We start from the raw sequence: 27,017 nt of genomic DNA, 5'->3' as shown, positions 1-27,017 counted from the left end.
TTCCGGCCTTACGTGGAAAGGTTTTTGTAGCAACCTGCGGATGGTCGTGGGTTTCCCCTGGGCTCTGCATGGTTTCCACCCACCATAATGCTGGCCGCCGCCGTATAAGTGAAATATTCTTGAGTACGGCGTGAAACACCAATCACATGAATAAATAAATATAATTTGGACAAACGCCCATTACCGGTACACAGAGAGTATGCAGAGAGAGCACAGATCAATATGGGCCGGCATAAACCTCCGGGCCCTGGTGTGTCGGCGAAAACGTATAGAATTGGTTTCTGATATCACAATATTACCACATGTATGTATATATAATGGATATAGGCTCGGGGGGTTCGTCAAAATATGTAAGTATACGTACCTAGAGCAGTACGTATAGCCAACTGGAGGCCTACGGGTCTTAATCTTTTTTGGAACGGTTTCAGGAGTGGAGCCTAGGCTGGATGTGGACTGGTTGTGGACTGGTTGTAAGGAGTTGCGGTATGGTTGTAGAGAGTTACTGTATGGTTTTGGTTTGGTTGTAGAGAATTACTGTATGGTTGTGGTTGGTTGTAGAGAGTTACTGTATGTTGTGGACTGGTTGTAGGGAGTTGCTGTATGGTTGTGGACTTGTAGGGAGTTGCTGTATGGTTGTGGACTTGTAGGGAGTTGCTGTATGAATGTGAATTGGTTGTGTAGAGTTACTGTAAGGTTGTGGTTTGGTTATAGAGAGTTGTATGATTGTGGACTGGTTGTAGGGTGTAACGCTATGATTGTGGACTGTTGGTAGGTAGTTATGATATGATTGTACATTGACTGTAGAGAGTTGGGATATGGTAGTGTACTGGTTGTAGAGAGTTGCGATATGGCTCTGGATTGGTTGTAGGGAGTTACAGTATGGTTTTGGACTGGTTGTAGAGAGTTGTTGTATGGCTGTGGACTGGTTGTAGGTAGTTACGGTATGGTTGCGGCCTGGCTGTAGGTAGTTACGTTATGATTGTGCTCTGACCGATATGGTAGCGTGCTGGTTAAAGAGAGTTACGATATGGCTCCGGACTGGTTGTAGGGAGTTACAGTGTGGTTGTGGACTGGTTGTAGGTAGTTACTGTATGTTTGTTGACTGGTTGTTAAGAGTTGCTGTATGGTTGTTACTGTATGGTTGTGGGCTGGCTGTAGAGGGTTACGGTATGATTGTGCACTGGCTGTAGGGAGTTACGATGTGATAGTGTACTATTTATAGAGGGTTATGATATGGTTCTGGACTGGTTGCAGGGAATTTCAGTATGGTTTCGGACTGGTTGTAGAGAGTTGCTGTATGGTTGTTGACTGGTTGTAGGCAATTACTGTATAATTGTGGGCTGGCTGTAGGGGTTTACGCTATGGTTGTGCACTGGCTGTAGGGAGTTACGGTATGATTGTGCACTGACTGTAGGGAGTTACGATATGGTAGTGTACTGGCCACAGAGTGTTACGATTTGGTTGTGTATTGGTTGTAGGGAGTTACTGTATGGTGACGGACTGGTTGTATGTTGTTACTGTATGGTTGTGAGCTGGATGTAGGAGGTTACGGTATGATTGTGCACTGACTGTAGGGAGTTACGGTATGATTGTGCACTGGCTGTAGGGAGTTACGGTATGATTGTGCACTGACTGTAGGGAGTTACGGTATGATTGTGCACTGGCTGTAGGCAGTTACGGTATGATTGTGCACTGACTGTAGGGAGTTACGGTATGATTGTGCACTGACTGTAGTGAGTTACGGTATGATTGTGCACTGACTGTAGGGAGTCACGGTATGATTGTGCACTGATTGTAGGGAGTTACGGTATGATTGTGCACTGACTGTAGGGAGTTACGGTATGATTGTGCTCTGGCTGTAGGCAGTTACGGTATGATTGTGCACTGACTGTAGGGGGTTACGGTATGATTGTGCACTGGCTGTAGGGAGTTACGGTATGATTGTGCACTGGCTGTAGGGAGTTACGGTATGATTGTGCACTGGCTGTAAGGAGTTATGGTATGATTGTGCACTGGCTGTAGGGAGTTATGGTATGGTTGTGCACTGACTGTAGGGAGTTATGGTATGATTGTGCACTGGCTGTAGGGAGTTACGGTATGATTGTGCACTGGCTGTAAGGAGTTACGGTATGATTGTGCACTGACTGTAGGGGGTTACGGTATGATTGTGCACTGACTGTAGGGAGTTATGATATGATTGCACACTGGCTGTAGGGAGTTATGGTATGGTTGTGCACTGACTGTAGGGAGTTACGGTATGATTGTGCATTGGCTGTAGGGTGTTAACCTGTGTTTTGAACGAAATTACATTCAGAAAATCCACGTCAAGTTTATGGGAGGGTGTAAAACAGTTGCCACAGACCAATGACGTCAGTCTCGAATCCACCTTCGCTGATTGGCTGCGGCTTCACGTCGGGAGGTATTCCTTGTACATGGCAAAGTGGTGGCCGCCTTCAAGCGCAATATTCTTCAGTATGTCGTAAAACTCCAATCTAATATGTCAATAGAAAACTTAACAAATAAACAAATGTTGTCCGGCGAACTGTTTACCACTACCTTAGTCGATCCAATCCAATCCCATTCAGTTGAATTATTCAGTAGAACACATTTACCGCATAATGTATTTAGGTCTGAGCCGTGTTATATTAGTTCATCCCCGCCCTACATACTGCCTTTGTGGACAAACTGGTAAGGTATTGCTCAGGCATCATGGGTGTACAACTAAGGCTAGAGTCACCCTTACTCATGCATCATGAGTCTACAGCCAAGGCTAGTCACCATTACTCATGCATCATGAGTCTACAGCCAAGGCTAGTCACCATTACTCATGCATCATGAGTGTACATCTAAGGTTAGATTCGTCATTACTCATGCATCATGAGTGTACATCTAAGGCTAGAGTCGTCATTACTCATGCATCATGAGTCTACAGCCAAGGCTAGTCACCATTACTCATGCATCATGAGTGTACATCTAAGGTTAGATTCGTCATTACTCATGCATCATGAGTGTACATCTAAGGCTAGAGTCGTCATTACTCATGCATCATGAGTCTACAGCCAAGGCTAGTCACCATTACTCATGCATCATGAGTGTACATCTAAGGTTAGATTCGTCATTACTCATGCATCATGAGTGTACAACTAAGGCTAGAGTCACCCTTACTCATGCATCATGAGTCTACAGCCAAGGCTAGTCACCATTACTCATGCATCATGAGTGTACATCTAAGGCTAGAGTCGTCATTACTCATGCATCATGAGTGTACATCTAAGGCTAGAGTCGTCATTACTCATGCATCATGAGTGTACATCTAAGGTTAGATTCGTCATTACTCATGCATCATGAGTGTACATCTAAGGTTAGATTCGTCATTACTCATGCATCATGAGTGTACATCTAAGGTTAGATTCGTCATTACTCATGCATCATGAGTGTACATCTAAGGTTAGATTCACCATTATTCATGCATCATGAGTGTACATCTAAGGCTAGAGTCACCCTTCCTCATGCATCATGAGTCTACAGCCAAGGCTAGTCACCATTACTCATGCATCATGAGTGTACATCTAAGGCTAGAGTCGTCATTACTCATGCATCATGAGTGTACATCTAAGGTTAGATTCACCATTATTCATGCACTATGATAAATAAATTTATTCATTTATTTATGCATTTATTTGGTGTTTTACACCGTACTTAAAAATATTTCACTTACTCGACGGCGTCCAGCATTATGGTGGGAGGGAACTGGGCTCGCGAAAAACCACAACCATCCACATTTTGCTGGCAGACAATCAACAATATAATGAAAGAATGAATGCTTATGGTTTAATGTCGAACAATTTTCAGTCATGATCTCGAGGAGTCATTAAACGTGTATACGTGTACTCTATCTTCTCGTGGGAGGGCGAGTCCATGCCGCTAAAGTCCTTCCGAGACTGAAGTATCATGCCGATAACACCAGATATGACATCTGACCTAGTCACATCATACCCCGCCTTCTAACAATATACAGAACAATTACGAGACGATTTATATCAACATATATACACATACATATATATATATATATATATTTATTATATTTCCCTTTAAAGTAAACACTGTTCAAAAATTATTTACCTAAATATTATTTGATTGGTTTGAAAAAGAGTAAAAGAAGACATCGGAGCCGATGGCCTTGCCGGTGTCTCCTAATCTGCCGGAGTAAGGTAGATGGCCAATTCGTGTGAGTCCCTCCAGTTTGTGGACGATGTGCAGCATGGCTTTGTTATTAGTGAAAATGTCGAAATATATGCACACAAAGCCTAATTTAGGGGCGAACTGCATAACGAGTTTTGAGCAGAATTCCCCAATTTTCTGTCCTCGCTGGTCTTCTCGCACAATCACTATTGGATCGGCCGCTCGGCCGTCCCGACAAAACCGGCTCCTGATGATGAAGAACGCTGATATAAGTTCAGACTTGTCTTCGCTCAAAACAACAAAACCGAAACCCTCGCAAACCTCGTCTCTGAAGTCCTCCTCGGTAACGTACTCGTCAACGGCGAAGCCCAGTCCGTTACTGGCGTCCTTCTCCACCATGGCGTAAGTTTCCGTGATCTGTCGGTCAGTCATGTGATCAACGACCACTTTCCGCCCGCCAGGAAGTGACGTCAGCATTGGGAGCATATCCAGTCGGAATTGGAGATCGATCTCCGCCATTCCCACGCCTGAGCCAAACAGATGAGGCCTGTAAGAGAACAGTCATTCAATGAAATACGCCTGGAAAACATGCCAGCCGATTATATGATTGGAGATTTACGCATTAATCAAGAACATCTCATACGAAAACAGGTCAGCGTTAAGGTGTGAGGAAACCGGACAGAGCCCGGGGGGTGGGGGGAACCAACGCTAGCACTCTAAGTAAAACTCTTTTTTGTAAATAAAACTCTTTTTTGTTTAAAGCACTTATCTTTAAACATATATTAGTCCAAAGTAGCGTTTATATCATTGCGCCTTAAAATGCCACACAGGGCAATGTGATGCAGGTGGTATAATTAGCTGTGGGCAGCAATATTATTGTTCTCACGTATCATCCTTTAGGGACATAGCACAGATTCTAATAATAAAAAGAGACCATTCCGGGCTTCGAACCAGCGACCTCAGGGTCTAGGATTTTATGGCCATGTATATCTGTCCGCCGTTTAAATCATTTCACCAACAGGTCGCCTTCTTCATGATGAACATACATGAACTCCTGTGATAATCAGAAACCACGGAGCTCTCAGTCTTGGCTGCATGAACATATCAGACTGGTAGATGCCATTTAGAAGATGCAAAAGTGAGCATTATAGCAACGCCAATGCATGCAAAATAAAAGCAATCGTGGTGGAGTTATCAGTGATATCTGCTGACAGAACCCAGTCGTTATTGTAGCTGTCCAAATTAATGTTGCAAGGGTTAACCCAATGTCCACAATAATGATGGTCTGCGTCAATGATACTACCTGGTAGGGCTTGTCGAAGTTTGTTCATGCGGATGTCGCGTTGGTAGAGACAGTGACTGGTATTGTATGATCACGGCCGGCTAGAGTACATGGTCCGAATGACACACTACTGCACGATTACGACCACTATGACGCGAATCCATTAGCCATCGTTCTGAGTTAGTGACGCTCTCCATCGCACTTCAGATCAGATGCATGGTGAATACATTATAAAAGGTGAATCAGTCGATTAAACCATCACAGCACAGTGTTGTGTACAGTGGAAAACTTGCCTAGCCACATCGTTATCAGTTATTACCTGCCCTAAATTTCGTTTCCTTCCAAACCCGTTCTCCACGTAACCCACAAGTAATACAGTGTGGTGTACGAGGCTAACCTATTTTACCACTGCGGAAGGGGATTTGAAGTTTGTTGGGTTTGGGTGGATGGGTTGGGTTGGAGCGTGGGGGTGAGGGTGGCGTGGGGGGGGGGGGTATTGAAATGGAGGCGGGGGGATTGCATGGGACTTGTGATAGGGAGGGGGATGTGAAAGATATTAAGCGGTTCCCACATCGGCCCGACAGGAATGTCACACCATGCACCAGCCAATCCGCCAGCCGGTTCATCTACGATCCTCTTTATCAAGTTATAATTAGTAGTTATTATATGGACGAGTACTGCGATTAGTGGCTCACATGATAACATTATGTTCTGCGTCTTTCAACTAATGTACCAGTATGTACAACAGCTAACAGCTGATATAGGCGTGGCTTGCAACACCCGCCTAGATTTACTTGCGCCACTGATGTTCCAGACCAACGGTAAAATCAAAGTTCAGCGACCTACATCGGCACCGGGTATATCAATAGGCACTTTGTTTTTTTTTTTTTTTTTGTTTATTTTTTTTTAACTGTTAATTAATTTATTTTGGACTCAGGCCTATTCGCTGTTCAGAACCGTTTCAAATCATATGCTCTACATTTGTATACAGGTTACCAGTACACATTCATTATCCGTATAATTTATGAAGCAAACTAAGGAATGAATGTCTGGGGTTTAACGTCGTACTTAAAAATTTTGCAATCATATGGCGACGAGGAGTCATTAGGTGCGTATACTAATACTGTATACGTATAGGGCGAGTTCATGCCGCCAAAGTGCTGCCGCCACTGAAGTGTCATGCCGAAAACAACAGGCATGACACACCATCCAGTCACATTATACTGACACCGGGCCAACCAGTCTTGTTTCCTTCCTCTAATCTCTCAGTGCTGAACGTCAATTGAGGCAGCAGCAAGTATTATTTTTAAAGTCGAAAAAGTAGACCCGACACAGGTTTGATCCCGGGGTCCCGAGACGCTCTAACAATTAGGCCACTAAAGCGGTCGAATTTATGTAGTAACAAGTCGGGGCCTCCGTGGCTCAGTTGGTTAACGCGCTAGCGCAGCGTAATGACCCAGAAGCCTCTCAAAATGCGGTAGCTGTCAGTTCAAGTTCAAGTCCAACTCAAGCTGCCTTTCTTTCCGGCCGTACGTGTGAAGGTCTACCATCAATCAATCGGCCGATGGGTTTCCCCCGGGCTCTGACCGGTTTCCTCCCACCTTAATGCCGGCGGCCGTCGTAGAAGTAAAATATTCTTGAGTACGGCGTAAAACACCAATCAAATAAATAAAAAAATAAAGAAATAGTTAGATGTCTTGAATCTTTCATACATAGACGGAACTCGAACATTTTAAGTGAACACAAAATTAAAGTATAGAAGTGTATAGTAAATCTTCATCCCACAATCTCAGTAATGGCAATATTCAGACAAATTTATTTACCCCTAGATTAAAAAACAGACTAGTATATTGTTGTGAGTAAACAGGACATGGTAATGTCAATATATCGTGTGTTAAGTATCGAACACATGTAACTGTACACATGGTGTTGTTGTTGTAATAGACTGATTATTATGTAGATAATTTACATTTTCTGGCGTTTAATTCAGAGCTAATTTTTAATTACAAGTTTAGGAGAACTTGCTACCTGCCTGCTTAGCTGGTTTTCGGACTCAATCTCTGTGTACTCTTTACCCTAACTTGTGTAGAAGGTGCGATGCTATAATTACATCCTACAGGGGATGGCCATGATTTTTTCCCCAGTAAAACTCTCTAAGTACATAGGGTTGTCTTATTTGAAAATCTGAAATGTTTCTGGACATAACTGCGTCAATTAGGACACTGCTTTATTATTATTATGGATGATATATGCGCACCAAGTGAAATATGAGCTGCAATCTTATTACACTGTAATAGCATTTTGAGTTAGAGAGTACTTACTGAAAGGCGGAAAATTCAAGCAACGCAGTGGATTGGTTCAAAATATTGTTCACACCTCTTACAGCTAATAAATGACCTGGCCACGATTTGGATATATCATCCCCTGAGGAATGGGAGAGCCATTGTCATTTATTAACACGGTGTTTTAATTGGATTAGAAGAGTAAACGTCCCTTTTTCTGTGCATGTCAGTTTTAACCCTCTGCAATCATGGGTCCTCAGTCTTCAAATGGAATCATGGGGTTACTATTAAATCATGGGGTTACTCAGGAATCATGGGTTACTATTGAATTACGGGGTTACTATGGAATCATGGGGTTACTTTGGAATCATGGGGTTACCATTGAATCATGGGGTTACTGTGGAATCATGGGGTTACTATTGAATCATGGGGTTACCATTGAGTCATGGGATGACTTTGGAATCATGGGGTTACCATTGAATCATAGGATTACTATGGAATCATGGGGTTACTATGGAATCATGGGGTTACTATTAAATCATGGGGTTCCTCTGAAATTATGGGGTTACCATTGAATTATGGGGTTACTATGGAATCATGGGGTTACTATGGAATCATGGGGTTACCATTGAATCATGGGGTTACTTTGGAATCATGGGGTTACTTTGGAATCATGGGGTTACTATTAAATCATGGAGTTGCTCTGAAATCATGGGGTTACTATTGAGTTATGGGGTTACTATGGAATCATGGGGTTACTATGGAATCATGGGGTTACCATTGAATCATGGGGTTACCATTGAATCATGGGATTACTTTGGAATTATGGGGTTACTATGGAATCATGGGGTTATGGAATCATGGGGTTACCATTGAATCATGGGGTTACTATTGAATTATGAGGTTACTATGGAATCATGGTGTTACTCTGAAATCATGGGGTTACTCTGAAATCATGGGGTTACTCTGAAATCATGGGGTTACTATTGAATTATGGGGCTACTATGGAATCATGGGGTTACTATGGAATCATGGGATTACTCTGGAATCATGGGGTTACTACCGAAACATGTTGACCTTTCAAAGGAATCTTCCCCTGTAACGTACCAGCCCGGACAGCACAGCTGGTAGAGCGTTCGCCTCTGGAGCGGTAGAGCCAGGGTCAATCCTGGGTCGAGTCACACCTAAGACCTTAACAGAGGAAGTTGCAACTTCCTCGCTTGGCGTGCAGCATTAAGGGGATAGTGCAACGATTGGTTGACCCATATCAGTATATTAGCTGGGGCGGGGCGGCTTACTTGCCTTCGTTAAGTCGTCTCAGTGAAGCAGCACTAGATAAAAGAGTGGTGGAAATCCGTCCTGCAACAAGGAAGCACATGACATACACCGTAAGGATTCCTTCGTCGTCATATGACTGAAAAATTGTTGAACACGACGTTAAACTCCAAGCATTCACTCCCATTTATGAAGTTATACCTCAGTCCCGAAGCCTAAACTGCTCAGTGTCACGAGGAATTTACAACTACTGTCGGTAGCTTATTCTGGTTCACAAATTCATGGGGTCCCCGAGAAACCAATGCGGCCCAGTGCATTTCAGACAGCCAGTACACTTTCCTTATGTGAACGGTCCCCTCTAGAAATGATCGAATCAGAGTAACTCTGCCATAATTAAAGATATTTTATGCCGTTTTCACTCCCATTGGTCAGGCCTAAGAAAGTCCGGGTAGCAGCTGAAGAACATCACCCCGTTCATGATTATGTGATGTCATTTACACTTGGCAGAAGCAAATCTACTGTATATCTGCACATTTAATCAGCTGTGAGAAAAATGTTGTTGTGGTTATTCCCTACATATCTGTAGTTCTCATGATCGGGATTATGTACGATTGTGAACAGCGTAATATGAGATCCACTCTAAGCTTCAAGTGCTTGATATGGTGTTTGACTCACTGGTTCATGTGTACTTCACTAAAGCCTTAGTGAGACCTTTATCGCGACAATATTATACATTTCGTGCTCCAGTACCTAATGCCGGAAAATTAGTCTGGATTAGTTCTGATTCTTTCAAAGAGTTCTGGCTCGTTCAAGGTTAATAAGTCTGAATTAGTTCTGGCGCGTTCAAGGTTAATAAGTCTGAATGAGTTCTGGCGCGTTCAAGGTTAATAAGTCTGAATGATTTCTGGCGCGTTCAAGGTTAATAAGTCTGAATGAGTTCTGGTGCGTTTAAGGTCACCAGTCCGTTCAAGAATTATCAGTCTGAATGAGTACTGGCGCGTTCAAGGTCCATGTTTGGGTGAATTCTCGTGTGTTCAAGGGTCATATGTCTCAATAAGTCCTGATGCGTTCAAGGTCCATAAGTCGGCATGAGTCGTGGTATGTTCAAAGTTCATAAGTCTGAATTAGTCCTGGTGCGTTCAAAGTTCATGTCCTTGATGAGTTCTGGTGCGTTGAAGGGTCATATGTCTGAATAAGTTCGTATGTGTTCAATGTTCATAAGGCTGAATATGTCCGCGTGCGTTCCAGGTTCATAAGTCTGAATATGTTCCTCGTGCGTTCAAGTTTCATGGATCTGGAAGAGTCCCGGTGCGCTCAAGGTTCATGAGTGTGGATGAATTCTAGTGCGTCCAAAGTTCATGTCTGGATGAGTTTTGGTGCGTCCAAAGTTCATGTCTGGGTGAGTTTTGGTGCGTCCAAAGTTCATGTCTGGGTGAGTTTTGGTTGCGTTAAAGGCTCATTAGTCTGGATGAGTCCTGGTGCGTTTAAAATTCATGGCTGGATGAGTTCTGGTGCATTCAAGGGGCCATATGTCTGAATAAGTCCTGATGCGTTCATTGTTCATAAGTCTACATGCGCTCTGGTATGTTCAAAGTTCGTAAGTCTGAATTAGTCCTGGTGCGTTGAAGGGTCATGAGTCCGGATGAGCCTTGGTTGCGTTCAAAGTTCATGTCTTGGGTGAGTTCTGATGCGTTCACGTTTCATAAATCTGGATCTGTTCCCGTGTGTTCAAGATTCATAAGGCTGGATATCCTGGTTGCTTTAAGATTCATAGATCTAAAGGTCCTGGTCGGTTCAACAATCATAAAGCTCTGGATTGCTCTGGTGCGTTCACTATACTACATAGTACAAGGAGGGCAGATGCGTAAACGTTATGTAACAAGTGAAAGCAATTTGACGCACAGATTTATGTGAAAATGCTGCGCATAGCACTTTTCAGCGTAATTACGCCGTACAAACAAAATGTGAGAGTATTACTCATAGAAGGAATTTATGCCCCTATTATGGAAATAATGCATACCGCTGTAATTATTACAAAGAATTACAGGTATGCCAGATGAGACACGTGACATTACCCTGTCAACCGCCCGTCAGAATCGCAACAAAACACCATCATGTGATGAAGGCCATACATCACTGCCTATAATCACTTAGGTCTAGGGATGTGCTCCAGCAAGCGGCAAGCGGGAGTTTCAATCCCGCTTCGAGACACACCATACAGCATTAGTTGGTAGTTTTCAACAGAAGTGTTACAGTGAGCTTAGCGAAATTGTCGGAACTTCCATTGTTTATGGCCACACATGATCAGTGCATCGAGACTGAAAGTACACGACACAGCCAGTATACATGATATGCTTTGTACATTCGTCCAAGCTTCTATAAGAGGTTTTTACAATTTGCATCTTAGAACATCGCCGTGTCTTATGGTTAGAAATGCTTGAAATGCTTGCGTATCAATCGCTAGTACACAAGAAGTGTGGGTTCAAATCTGGTTCTGGTTAGGGACACACCAGATTTTTTACCTCTCACGAATTGGATTACGTGCCTAACGTTCGCTGAGCACGACTTGTACGCCACCTTTTGAAAAGTCCGTCAGTAGCGTGCCAAAGATCAGGGATTTAACCCGAGCACTCCTGTTTCTCTCATCCACAAAAATGATCCCCATCGCATAAGTGGGGAATTCCGGAGAATGGAGATGGGTATTTACTCCCACATAAAAAAATCCAATAGTCCTGTTAACATAAGAGTGACAAACCCGCTTATCAAATGATATGTGCAGACAGCGTTAGTCGTGAACTCAGGACGTACAGCTTCAGCCCGAGCTAATTATCGGCCTTTTAGGGGTGAATCATACCAGCCACAGGGAACGGACACCGCAGTTAAATGCACTTAACCGCCCACCGTATTTTATATGACGGGCAACAAAAGCGAAAACTGTCATGACACCTTCGCTATGAATTTCCAAATGAAGTGAACCATACACACCTGGATAGTGTGGTGGATCTTGAATGCGGAGGACACCCGAGAAAAACAAAATTTACTGAGGTTTGCTTGTTTAATCGGTGTTGAACGTTGCTTTCAAACATTATTTCCGTCATATCACAACATTGTCTGCTTGTAGCAGGTCAAACAAATGCGAGTTTTTTTACAGTGCTGCCTAACTGGAACGCCAAGTCGAGGACATCATACACGAGGCCATATCCAGTCCCATTACACTGGCACCAGACCGACTATTGCTTGATTCATTCCTCTTATACTGAGCACCTTGTGAAGAAGTACGCTCAAAAAGTTAATCTGTTAACGTGAGGAAGTACGCTCAAAAACTAATCTGTTAAGGTGAGGAAGTACACTCAAAAACTAATCTGTTAACGTGAGGAAGTGCGCTCAAAAAACTAATCTGTTAACGTGAGGAAGTACACTCAAAAACTAATCTGTTAACGTGAGGAAGTGCGCTCAAAAACTAATCTGTTAACGTGAGGAAGTACACTCAAAAAGTCAATCTGTTAACGTGAGGAAGTACTCTCAAAAAATTAATCTGTTAAAGTGAGGAAGTACACTCAAAAACGTTAATCTGTTAACGTGAGGAAGTACACTCAAAACGTTAATCTGTTAACGTGAGGAAGTACGCTCAAAAACTAATCTGTTAACGTGAGGAAGTACATTCAAAATGTTAATCTGTTAACGCGAGGAAGTACATTCAAAAACTAATCTGTTAACGTGAGGAAGTACGCTCAAAAATTAATCTGTTAACGTGAGGAAGTACACTCAAACAGTTAATCTGTTAACGTGAGGAAGTACTCTCAAAAATTAATTTCAACACAAAATCTGTTGTCTGGGCAATGCTAGAATGTATTCAACTATTATAACATAATACTGTGTCATATTCAACATAATATTAGTCTAACAGAATCTTGAGTGTTGAATTATTAGAATATGTGTGTTATATTTAACAGAATATTCTGCTGCACTGACAGAAGACATTCTAGCATCACTCAGACAAGAGACTTTCTGTTAAAAGTAACAGATTAATACCAGGCACCCTAACCAGTGGGTCACCGCATGCATCCGGTATAACTTAAAGTACACGCTATCTCTCTGACAGCTATTATGAAACCTAGCGAAACAATCTTCGACTGTTAGTAAACATTCCGTTAGACCCAGATCAAAGTTCACAATGTGAGCTGCTTTCCGATTATAGAATAAGGCATTCTAGCTTTTGACTACAACAATGTAATTTTATAAGCGGACAACAGAAAGCGCGAGCTAAGATTGCTCCTATATACCTTTACACACCCAGAGTTTACACAACCTGTATCATATGATACAAAGCTTGCCAGTTAATGTTTTGCTCAAAAATAGTTATCTCAAACACATCAAATATTTCAGCAGAATAACCTGACATGACTATACTAGCATTTAGATGAACCTACCTGAGTTTGTACACTATATTTAGCTATCTATAAAATCTCTCAAGTCCAGCTCATGCTGGCTTCCTCTCCGGCCGTAAGTGGGAAGGTCCCGCAGCAACATGCGGATGGTCGTGGGTTTCCCCCGGGCTCTGCCCGGTTTCCTCCCACCATAATGCTGGCCGCCGTCATATAAGTGAAATACTCTTGAGTACGGCGTAAAACACTAATCAAATAAATAAATAATAAATAAAAGCTCTTAAAGTCAGTGGTACAACTACCTTTCGTCAGTGACACATAGCACCACAATATGTACATGTGCACATCGATATGTTGGAAGCTCATATCATTGCAAAAAATAGCTTAAATTTGGTAGCTTTTGATCTTGCCTGTTGGGAATACATGAATGCAAAACATCAGCTCGATACATAAAGTACTGAAATCGTGAAATTGGTAATTTACGGTGACCAATATGCAAATACAGGATCAACGGTGGAATATGCCCCTCGGGTCACTGTGCTCTACATACGTGCAAACCCTGAACTCAATATACGCTGCACTTTTTGAGATACCAGCTCTAACATTTCGTTGAACATTGATTCTACTACACAATACACAAAGTCAGGGATTCAGCAATGTACGGTATTTAATATGCACACACCGAATCAACGATGGAATATCCCCTTAGTGTTATTGTGCTCTACTTTTTACGACACCACCCCTAACATTTTGTTTAACATTGCTCCTGTTATTGGACGCTGACGCCGACGCTCAGGGTAGGATGTAAGCTAAAAACAGTTAAAGGTCTTTCTCTAATTGAAAAGGTTACTCTCTATAAACTGAATTGCTCCCGGACAAAGACCCAACTGTCCTGGGTGAGCTCTAGCTTAATTATTCAAGCGCAGTAAACAGTCTACACTTTATGAAAACGATTCATCTTGGAAAACATCTATCTTACAAAGGGACAATGGCGGGATGCATGAATTACAGAGACTATTTTACAAGTGGAGCTTAAAACGAAAGATAACAAATAATATAACCATATAACCTAAATCATTTAGGAAGAGGGGTGAAAACAACAAATAATATAACACGAATTATTAAGGCTGAGGGATGAAAACAACAAATAATATAACCTCAATTATTTAGGAAGAGGGGTGAAAACAACAAATAATATAACCTGAATTATTTAAGCTGAGGGGTGAAAACAACAAATAATATAACCTGAATTATTTAGGCTGAGGGGTGAAAACAACAAATAATATAACCTGAATTATTTAGGCTGAGGGGTGAAAACGACACATAATACAACCCGAATTATTTAGGCTGAGGGGTGAAAACGACACATAATACAACTCGAATTATTTAGGCTGAGGGGTGAAAACAAAAAAGAATATAACCTCAGTTATTTACGAAGAGGGATGAAAATAACAAATAATATAACCTGAATTATTTACGAAGAGGTATGAAAACAACAAATGATAAAAACAAAAATTAAATGAATATATTTCCGACGTGCGTGGTAACGCTATAAATCAAATGGGAAGCGGCATGTTAGACACAAAGCCATGGGAAGCCACATGTTAGACACAAGGCCATGGGAAGCCATATGTTAGACACAATGCCATGGGAAGCCATATGTTACACACAAAGCCATGGGAAGCCACATGTTAGACACAAAGCCATGGGAAGCCACATGTCAGACGCAATGCCATGGGAAGCCACATGTTAGACACAATGCCATGGGAAGCCACATGTTAAACACAAAGCCATGGGAAGCCACATGTTAGACAAAAGGCCATGGGAAGCCACATGTTAGACAAAAGGCAAGGGAAGTGACATGTTAGACACAAAGCCATGGGAAACTACATGTCAGACACAAATGTCATGGGAAGCCACATGTTAGACACAAAGCCATGGGAGACGACATGATAGACACAAGGCCATGGGAAGTCACATGTTAGACACAAGGCCATGGGAAGCGGCATGTTAGACACAAAGCCATGGGAAGCCATATGTTAAACACAAGGCCATAAGAGACGGCATGATAGACACAATGCCATGGGAAGCCACATGTTGGACACAAAGACATGGGAAGCGGCATGTTAAAAACAAAGCCATGGAAAGCCACATGTTAGACACAAGGCCATGGGAAGTCACATGTTAGACACAATACCATGGGAAGTGACATGTTAGACACAAGGCCATGGGAAGCCACATGTTAGACACAATGCCATGGGAAGTGACATGTTAGACACAATGCCATGGGAGGCCACATGTTAGACACAAGGCCATGGGAAACTACATGTCAGACACAAATGTCATGGGAAGCGGCATGCTAGACAGAAGGCCATGGGAAACCACATGTTAGACACAATGCAATGGGAAGCCACATGTTAGACACAAGGCTATGGGAAGTGACATGTTAGACAAAAGGCCATGGGAAGCCACATGTTAGACACAAGGCCATGGGAAGCGGCATGTTAGACACAAATGCCATGGGAAGCCACATGTTAGACACAAAACCATGGGAAGCCACATGTTAGACAAAATGCCATGGGAAGTGACATGTTAGATAGAAGGCTAGGGGAAGTGACATGCTGGACAAAAGGCCATGGGAAGCCACATTTTAGACACAATGGCATGGGAAGTGACATTTTAGACACAAAGCCACGAGAAGCCACATGTTAGACACAAGGCCATGGGAGACGACATGATAGACACAAGGCCATTGGAAGCCACATGTTAGGCATAAGGCCATGGGAAGCCACATGTTAGACACAAAGCCATGGGAAGCCACATGTTAGACACAAAACCATGGGAAGCCATATGTTAGACACAAGGCCATGGAAAACCACGTTAGACACAAAGCCATGGGATGTGACATGTTAGACAGAAGGCCATGGGAAGTGACATGTTAGACACAAATGCCATGGGAAATCACATGTTAGAGATAATGCCATGGGAAGCCACATGTTAATCTCAAGGCCAAGGGAAGCCACATGTTAGACACAATGCCATGTGAAGTGACATGTTGGACACAAGGCCATGGGAAGCAACATGTTAGACACAAAGCCATGGGAAACCACATGTTAGACACAAAGCCATGGGAAGCCACATGTCAGACACAGTGCCATGAGAAGCTACGTGTTAGACACAAAGCCATGGGAAGCCACATGTTAGACACAAGGCCATGGGAAACCACATGTTAGACACAATGCCATGGGAAGCCACATGTTAGATACAAAGCTATGGGAAGTGACATGTTAGACAAAAGGCCATGGAAAGCCACATGTTAAACACAAGGCCATGGGAAGCGGCATGTTAGACACAAGGCCATGGGAAACCACATGTTAGACACAAAGCCATGGGAAGTGACATGTTAGACACAAAGCCATGAGAAGTGACATGTTAGACACAATGCAATGGGAAGCCACATGTTAGACACAAGGCTATGGGAAGTGACATGTTAGACAAAAGGCCATGGGAAGCCACATGTTAGACACAAGGCCATGGGAAGCGGCATGTTAGACACAAATGCAATGGGAAGCCACATGTTAGACACAAAACCATGGGAAGCCACATGTTAGACAAAATGCCATGGGAAGTGACATGTTAGAAAGAAGGCTAGGGGAAGTGACATGCTGGACAAAAGGCCATGGGAAGCCACATTTTAGACACAATGGCATGGGAAGTGACATTTTAGACACAAAGCCACGAGAAGCCACATGTTAGACACAAGGACATGGGAGATGACATGATAGACACAAGGCCATTGGAAGCCACATGTTAGGCATAAGGCCATGGGAAGCCACATGTTAGACACAAAGCCATGGGAAGCCACATGTTAGACACAAAACCATGGGAAGCCATATGTTAGACACAAGGCCATGGAAAACCACATGTTAGACACAAAGCCATGGGATGTGACATGTTAGACAGAAGGCCATGGGAAGTGACATGTTAGACACAAATGCCATGGGAAATCACATGTTAGAGATAATGCCATGGGAAGCCACATGTTAGACACAAGGCCAAGGGAAGCCACATGTTAGACACAATGCCATGTGAAGTGACATGCTGGACACAAGGCCATGGGAAGCAACATGTTAGACACAAAGCCATGGGAAACCACATGTTAGACACAAAGCCATGGGAAGCCACATGTCAGACACAGTGCCATGAGAAGCTACGTGTTAGACACAAAGCCATGGGAAGCCACATGTTAGACACAAGGCCATGGGAAGCCACATGTTAGACACAAAGCCATAGGAAGCCACATGTTAGACACAAAGCTATGGGAAGTGACATGTTAGACAAAAGGCCATGGAAAGCCACATGTTAAACACAAGGCCATGGGAAGCGGCATGTTAGACACAAGGCCATGGGAAACCACATGTTAGACACAAAGCCATGGGAAGTGACATGTTAGACACAAAGCCATGAGAAGTGACATGTTAGACACAAATGCCATGGGAAGTCACATGTTAGACACAATGCCATGGGAAGCCACATGTTACACACAAGGCCATGGGAAACCACATGTTACACACAATGGCATGGGAAGTGACATGTTAGACACAAATTCCATGGGAAGTGACATGTTAGACACAAGACCTTGGGAAGTGACATGTTACACGTTGTCGCGTCACTCTTAACCAACACACGCATGTTAAGATCAAAATACGGTTTGAATGCAGTAAATTAAAACAGACTATCGGGTTATAAAATACATGTAACTCGCGCCTGATTGGATAAAACTGATACCATGGTGACGCTTACCACGGTCTCCACGTGCGTTTCTTTCTTTTTTGCTTACTTGGAACTGCGATATCTCGGTTGTGCAAGGCCATAAAAATTAAAAGTTGACGATAAATGGAAATCAGTTGACAGAGCAGCCAGCAGCTACACTCGACCAGTCACTGGTTATCGCCTTTACCTGACCCGCATACACGACATGCTATTTAGCAACATTCTTCTCAGTTATAACTAACAGCATTGCCTGCAAGTTTCGCGAAATAAAAAAATAAATTAAATTAACCGTCCACAAAAACAGAGAAATCCCCAAAAGTCGTCTCTCCGTGGTCACACAAATCACCCCATAATATCGTTAGGACGATTATCTTTAAAATTATGTGCTGAGGGTTAAAGTAACGTTTGCGCTGCGAAATCTTTCATCCTCCACAGAAGCTACAATATTCTGTTTGTTAACAGCAAAGGCCTAACTCATACTACGTCAGGATCGGCAACCACGCATAAGTTGTATGTCAGCGTCAAACAGCCACACACCTTAGCAGGTAACCAACGAGACCAGCCCAGAAACGATATATACATACCACTAGAATGACCATTTCTTGCCTATAAGATAAAGTTTGGCTACTGACATGGTTATTATTGTGAATATAGGGAGAGCGCTTCACGATGTCTTCCACTGGCGTTCACTTTCCAGTGTCTAGTAAGTTATGAATGTAAAACAACGATATGCAATGTCTGTAGCTCGATAGAACACAACGCGGGGCAAATACCCACATTTCCGTGCAGGCTTAAGAAAGACGGGGAATGAATGTCAGCGCCACTTTTACAACAACCTAAACTGGTTTGCAGGTGAAAATCTCTGTGTCACGAGGCGGGAAGTTTGTCAGTAGTTTACCAAATGCCGTTGGTTTACGCCAGGTGTGTTATGTCTCTTAACTCAACTCTCCGCCGTAGAGTAAGTGCAACATTATTGAGCACCTTTACGCCATTAATTCCAAATCAAATATGTAAAGAAATAATATGGAGGATAAGCTCAACATTGCGTTAAAGTAAAGTGTAAGGGTTATCGTCATAAGCAAACTTCACTATACCTGGATATAAAAGGATACACTTATGTATATTCTGAGATGAGCGTATATCACTTCCGGTAGCTAATGTCCATTCCGCCAGCTGACATCTGCCAACAAGGGCCTGTGTCCCGATTATCTCGAGCCGGCTGGAGGGACATTGAACTTTGGCATTACGACATAAGTACACGCCACGGTTAAGGAGGTCGTAAGTTCAAATTCATCCACGTCTATATTAATAATGATAAGCCCGTAAATTCACAAAGATATCTGCATAAAATGTATATAAGATGCGGATAAGTGTACGGTTTCAATGCTTTGCAGTACTCGTTGAATGAATAAAGGCTAATATAAACCGCACAATCAATATACCCAGACATCAGTTGAGGGCATGCTAATTATATATGGTGAAAAGACTGCAACTGTGAAGAAATCCAGGATGTATAATTTAGAGAGGTCTAAATAAACGTAATCGTTTTTTTTTATATAGATGACAGCTATGTTTGATCGGGATGCCTGCTAAGAGCTTATTATGAATAAAAGCCAATATCATTTTGTCTTTCAAGATCAACACGCCGCTAGTTTGTCTGATGTATGATTTTAAAAGAAATTTGATTTTGGAAAAAAAAGTCCTCCAGTTGCAAAAATGAATGTTATTGAAAATTTAAGTTAAATCACGTAACTATAGAAATCGTGAAAAGTTAGTCGGCGAAATGATCTCCAACATGTTCATAGATAGGCATAGATAGTTTTAAAGTATTTGTTTGGGTTAATTGTTTCAGGAATATTATTAAGAGCGAGTGAAATTGTTTTGAGGACAAAATAAATACATGAATCCCCGAGGAACTGTGACCATGTTTTATAGCCTTAGGTCACCAATTTTTCATTTATGTTCTGTCTTCTCCCAAAATGAGCCAGCTTTCATCTTTTCAGGCGAAACTGTGGGCGCTGAGTCCACGTATATCACTACTTTCTCACTACCGGTACTTTCAAAATGTTATTTCAGAAGTTGAAAAAAAAATGAAAATAGTCGAAGAGTTTGGGGTTTTTAGCGAAAACTGAAAGTTCAATGGTACATATTTCATGTCACGTTCATTTTACTTCGGGCTATTCGGTATTTTGAAGAAATCACATTTTGCCCCACAGGATGAAAACTAAAACGGCTAGAATGATGGGACCTCTATCAAACTGTAGCCCGTCCTCTGGCCCTTCATCAGCATGTCAACAGATGTGTTTCATCTGTAGGGCGAAAGTCTATTCTTTCACCACAAGTTCAACATAGGCATGTGTTTTACTTTCCTCATAGATTCGTTGACACATTGAAATGAACTGAAAAATCCAATAGACCTAGGTCTTAAAATCCGTTTTAACAAACCGGATGTGACATCATCAAAACTGAAAGTGATCGGATCTCCTTTGCAAATTATACTAGACACGTGGAGACGGAACAGATTAACTGGAATTGGAATCATACAGACTCCTGAAATACGGCATTGCTAAAAGGGACGTAACAGCTAGAGATTGGTTTGTATTAGTTAATTAACTATTGATTTGCGCGTATATGTTGTATCAAATCATAAATCAATTATTTAATACCGTTGTTTCACGGATGGAGAGCAATCCTACGAACACACCCCGGGGAAACTTTCTGACAAATCCCCGGACAAACTTTCTGACAAATCCCGGGCAAACTTTCTAGTAAATTCCCGGGCAATCTTTGTGACAAATCCCCAGACAAACTTCCTGACAACCCCTGGACAAACTGCGACCGATCCCCAGAAAAACTTTGTGACAAATCCCTGGACAAACTTTGTGACAAATCCCTGGATAAACTGTATGACAAATCCCCATACAACCTTTGAGACATGTTCCCAGACAAACTTTATGACAAATTCGCAGGAAAACTCTTTGACGCATCTCCGGGCATACTTTCTGACTAAACCTGACCCAAAAACCTGACAAAAATGACATAACAAACTAGCTAAACTTAGGCCTTCGGACACATCCCCGGACAAATTTTCGGAAAAATTCCCGGACAAATTTTCTGACAAATTCCCGGACAAATTTTCTGATAATCTTCTGACAAACATTCTGAAATATCTGACAAACCAGACATGACACCCCATCCAGTCACATTATATTGACTAAATATTGAGCCTACCAGTTCTGTTTGTTGCTCTAGCCTGTCAGTGCTGAGTAGCAAGTCAGGCAGGAAGAAGTACCATGTTTAGTATTGGGTATGACCCACCCAGAGCAAACTGGGTGAATCACCCCTGTAATGGCTTTTACTTTTACATGTTACTGCGATTAATATGCAACAACCCAATTAAGATACAAAAAACTCTTTTAACTGAACTTCAGTTCAGCTCAATTTATACATGACTAGATCAAATTATAGGTGCACGTTGAGCTCCCCCCACAGTGAGCTGAGCGTCACCATAGCTCTGGACTCTGATATAGTCTGTTTAGGGCCTACATACATACCCGCAAAGCATTTCGTGAAAACACATCTAGAGTATATGTTACAGGAGGGAAAATCCATGTACATGTAGCTACAATGTAATATCTTGGCTAGGCTCGGGTTTATTGGTACACATACAGTATTTACTCACCAAGTACTCCACTTCAAACTGTTCTCAACTTTGCGCTGCGTGACCTACTTTCGATTATGTGAAGGCCTGTCTTCTTAATATGTGTGACTATCCGATGTATCTGTACATGTGCAGATTTGATAGGTCCTTTCCTCCGTTCTTCACAATAGCCTACTCCACTGATTACAACTATAACCATGTCGGCGTATGTCGGGGTAGGTGGTTGGCTGTGGGGTGGGGTGTTGGGGGGTGGAGGGTGGTGGTGTGGTGGTGGCGGAGGTTAGTGGGGAGGGTAGAATCGGTATACCCTGGGAAGTATTCGACTCCCACGTATACTACACCGCGGTGTCACCATTCCCCACGGGCTGCGTACTCTCGGTTACGTGTACTCGATCTGCCACGACCCTGTCCACGGCTTCTAGTTAGACAATAAAACGTTGTAAGTGGCTCGACTGAAGTCAAATCTGACTTTTGTGCCATTGATATGTATACAGTGTGTGATATTGTATGATGTCGACAAAGCTGCACCGTTACAAAGATCCCTGCGGTGAACATACAAATGTCATTTATCAACCTTTATTGTAAATCACGTGAGACAGATGTTCTCTACTGCTGTTAAGCCGTTCATATTTTCCTCGTTTGACGCCAGAAATGTGTACCGCCAATAAACCGCATTTATAATGTGGTACATTATTTAATATAATGACACGTGTCAGTGTCCATGAACCACTCGTAGACGATGAAAGGGCGTTCAAGGTTGATGATCACAAGACTTATTTGAAAACGACTTAAAATACCACTCCCCAGAGGGATATTTAAAAAATAATTATATGTAAATTTATTATGTTAAGAGCTGTTAAAATGCAAGAGAGAACTTGTTATCAGTTTTGAATGTGCGTCCAGCATACAATCTATAAACTACAGTATGTGTAGTAACATTGTTGACCCACCCCCTCCACTCACATTCTATTTATTAGTTTAGTGGTTTACGCCGTACTCAAGAATATTTCACTTATACGATGTCGGCAACATTATGGAGGAACGTCACATTCTAAGCATATACATGTAACGTGTCATAACTCACATCTATAAGTATCTTGCCATTGGCTGCATACGGCTTTGATATGGAACTGAATGACCGAATGAACGGATATGACTAAATACTCTAAATGTGCTAACAGGTGGCTACTTGATAAGAGTTGGAGAAAGCTGGCCACGTGACATGATTGCGTGTGACAGCATACAATGAGGACGAATGAAAAGAGAGTAGAATGTCATCGTCAACAGACACACTAATGAAAACTGTATCTAAACTATACTGACTTAAAAGACTTTTCCACAACATAATTAAATGCATTCAAGGATTTGAATTCTAAAGCGGGTTCCAAAAGGCGTGCTGCTAGTACCGGCAATTTTGATGCCATAAGGGTCTGTCAGCAACCTGCGGATGGTCGTGGGTTTTCCCCGGGCTCTCCCCGGTTTCCTCCCACCATAATGCTGGCCGCCGTCGTAGTAAGTGAAATATTCTTGAGTACGGCGTGAAACACCAATCAAATAAATAAATAAATAAATTGATGCCATAAGCTCTGTTTTAAAGCCGTCATCGGGAATTTAGGGCCAGATTAGTTCTTCTTGTGAGTCAGAGCACCTTGAGTATCATGCAAGTCACAGGAGTTTTATATAAGCTAAACGTTAAGAGCAAAGAAATTCCTGTAACCTCAGCGAAGCACAACAACAGAAATATGGTTTCCAGAGCCCACCTAGTCATCTGAATATTTGAATGAATTTAGCTTTGTATTTTAGACAAAACTGTCAAATATTGCCCTAAAATTCCCCTCACTCATTCATTCATTCAGTCGGTGTTGTCACAGACGAGGTTTTTGTCGTAGTCTTCTCCTTTCATTTAATAATGGCGGGACACGTCACGGAAACAAAAGCTTAGGACAGATATCTGTCTTGTACATAGTAACAGTGCTGACAGGTATTTGTCTTGTACACTGTCACAGTACTGACAGGTATCTGTTCTGTGCACAGTTACAATACAGACAGGTAAATATTCTGTGAACAGTCAATGTACTGATACGTATCTGTCCTGTACACATACTGTTATGTGCACGACTGCCGTCAGTTGCTAAATTTAGCTTGTTACTGTTTACATACGCTGAGTTCGGCGCCTGCTGTCTGCCTCTGCCTTAGAGTGTTTCAGAATGCGCGCAGTTCGGTGCCTGTTTGTTTACATCAAGTGTTCAGGAATTTTCTTATTCTAGACAATTCCACCAGGCTATATAAGAACTATGAAAGCAGGTCAAACGGGAGAGAACAGAGAACGGAGAGAAAGGAGAATTATTGACAGTTTGGATGCTTTCGCTGTGTATTACTTTAGTAGGCCTTTTGTGCTGAATTTTGGTGTCTTTATAGCCTCTGGCTTTCTTATATCCTATCTCCACCGAGCACTTGTTCAGTCCGAGCTTGTACACATGATTCGTGCTCTTGTGTACACAGTGCTTATTAGTACACGGACCCTGTCTGTGGAATTTTGTGTATATTTCGTCATACACTCAGTTATACTGTGGATTTTCCGTCTTGTGAATTTGCCTCTGAGCATTTATGCCTGTGTGGTATATATTGTGGAATATATGCGTCCGTTTGGACTTGACACCGTAAGTATTTGTATAGATACTGCTATCCTTTCTTGTTAAACTTAAGTACTTTAGTATTTGTATAAGTCTTATTGTCTGTTCTTGTTAAAGCTAATAAATTGTTGTAAAATAAAATCTGCTGGTTTTGGTTACTTTTTTGTGCGGCTAAACTGTCGTGTATTTCGAACAAGCCATCTCTTTATAATACAGACAGTTTGGGTCGTAACAATACACAGTATTGACACGAATCTGTCCCGTACACATACACAGTATTTACACGTATGTGCCCTGTACACAAACACTATATTGACAAGTATCTGTCCTGTACACAGTGACAGTACTAACAGGTATCTGTCCTGTACGCATACACAGTATATATCCTTTTCACATACACGGTACTGACATCTATCTGTGCTGTTCACATATATGTGAATGGTACTGACATGTATCAGCCCTGTACACACAAACAGTATTGACACGTATCTGCTCTGTACACATAAACAGTATTGACACGTATTTGTCTTGTACACATAAACAGTCTTGGCACGAATTTGTCCTGTACACATACACAGTAGCGACACACATTTGCCATGTACACATACACAGTATAGACACGTATTTGTCATGTACACATACAAAGTATTGACACGTATCTGGCATGTACACATACACAGTGATGACACGTATTTGTCCGGTGCACATACACCATATTGACACGTATGTGCCCTGTACACATGCACAGCATTGACACGTATATATCCTGTAAATATACACAGTACTAACACGTATCTGTCTTGTAAACATACACAGTATTGACACGTATATGTCCTGTTCACATACACAGTACTGGCAGGTATCTGCCATGTGCACATACACAGTATTGACACGAATCTGTCCTGTGCACACACACAGTATTGACACGTATCTGTCCTGTACACATACACAGTATTGACACATACTTGTCCGGTACATATACACTGTATTGACACGTATCTGACTAGTACTCATACACAGTACTGACACGTATATATCCTGCACGCATAAACAGTACTGACACCTATATATCCTCTAGACATACACAGTACTGACACGTATCTGTCCTGTACACATACATGTACACAGTATTGACACGTATCTGTCCTGAAATTTTATCCACAAACAAAAATATTATCTTCACGTTAACATAGACCAACAAATCATTGCTCTCAAGCAATGTGTTCAGCATGAGTGGTGATTGTTATGATAGTCGACCGGCTACACCAAACCATAGTATTTACATACCGGTACCCACACGGCTATTAAGTATAGATGTACAGGTAATTTTCTCGTCAAGGCATTTTGAAAACCGTGGAAGGCGGTTTGGGCTGAGCTACACTTAGATAGACACACGTTCTAGGAACGCCACGAATCCGGCTCACGCACGGACGAACAAAAACAGATGAAATGTAGATAAAAGGTCTATCTTTTTAGCTAAATTCATCATACATTTTGACGGTTAGTACGGTATGATTTCCTACATCCTAATGATCTGGTAGTAATCTCGTACGATTGTAATGGTAATTCTTACAACACTTTGTATACTGGGGCGCTGCGGCCATAGTGTTATTGCCGTGATATACAGAGATGTGATCCCATGGCTGTTACTGACAGCGCTTACACCTAACCTAGCTATATTCATGACCGGATAAATTACTGATATTTGGAGATTTATGACTTGAGGCCCCTACGTTCACAAACAGCTGGTGTATATAGCTGCACGTTTGCCGGACTGCCCTGGCTCGTGTTGAGCAGCACCCGACCCAGGGGCGCTTCTGGACTGCGGTAAAATAAGAGATCTACAGTCAGACTTACCAGAGAAGCGTTTTTGGTAGTGTGTTCTGTCAGGCTGAGCTACCGGGATAGAGCTGTTGATATAAATCGTGCCGGACACACAGATGTCTTACTATACTTGTGATGCTTGATGTTCACTGGCACGAGATATCCAGGACTGAGATGATCATACAACACACACACAAATGTGGGAGAGGGCTTAGTACACGAACGAATGCTCGTGTAGCAGTCGATGTAAGCCTTCTTTGTCCGCACTAGCCTAGAGGATCACCGTGGCCTGGAGGTGTTATAGATTCACCTCTGCTGAAGCATGGGTTAAGGGGCAATGGGAAGACCTGAAAGTATTAAAACACATAATATCTGAATTGACGTGTATTGTGTCCAGCATTAAACTTGAGTTTGTATGAAACAGTGCAGGATGAAAATAATGTTTGTCCTATTTTCTTGAAATTGTACACTTACAAGTTTGCCTTCTGTGTTGTAGCACGGCTGACTACAAGCCTTCACCGCAGCTGGGTAAAATTTTGTCCGAAATTCAAACGGTGACGTAATACCACAAGATGAAAGGCTGTGTGCATCAAGGTAGAGAAGCGAGCAGCGTACTTGGGAGAGCAGCTGACAGTGGCTCTGCGCGAGGATAGTGAGAACACCTGGAACCAAGCACACAGTATTGTACTCACAGAATATGACAGAGTATATTTACCT

General features: G+C 42.2%; 1 protein-coding gene across 4 annotated transcripts; it reads right to left on the bottom strand.

Annotated features, from left to right (window-relative positions):
• Positions 1–4,098: 4,098 nt before the first annotated feature.
• On the bottom strand, positions 4,099–26,419 carry LOC135463622 (uncharacterized). 4 transcript variants are annotated; one of them, XM_064740958.1, is made up of 2 exons: positions 26,334–26,419; positions 4,099–4,732 (listed from the first exon to the last, which is right to left on the bottom strand). In XM_064740958.1, the coding sequence occupies exon 2, from the start codon at positions 4,702–4,704 to the stop codon at positions 4,126–4,128; it is 579 nt and encodes a 192-aa protein (XP_064597028.1). In that variant the 5' UTR covers positions 4,705–4,732; positions 26,334–26,419; the 3' UTR covers positions 4,099–4,125. The 4 variants fall into 4 exon arrangements, with proteins under 4 accessions (XP_064597028.1, XP_064597032.1, XP_064597030.1 ...); XM_064740962.1 differs by lacking the exon at positions 26,334–26,419 and adding an exon at positions 21,865–21,892; XM_064740960.1 differs by lacking the exon at positions 26,334–26,419 and adding an exon at positions 7,496–7,675.
• Between the last annotated feature and the right edge of the window lie 598 nt (positions 26,420–27,017).

The sequence above is a fragment of the Liolophura sinensis genome, chromosome 3 (assembly GCF_032854445.1).
Source record: "Liolophura sinensis isolate JHLJ2023 chromosome 3, CUHK_Ljap_v2, whole genome shotgun sequence".
NCBI lineage: Eukaryota > Metazoa > Mollusca > Polyplacophora > Chitonida > Chitonidae > Liolophura > Liolophura sinensis.
The sequence above is the reverse complement of the archived record's forward strand: the minus strand, read 5'-3'. Positions and strand labels throughout refer to the sequence as shown.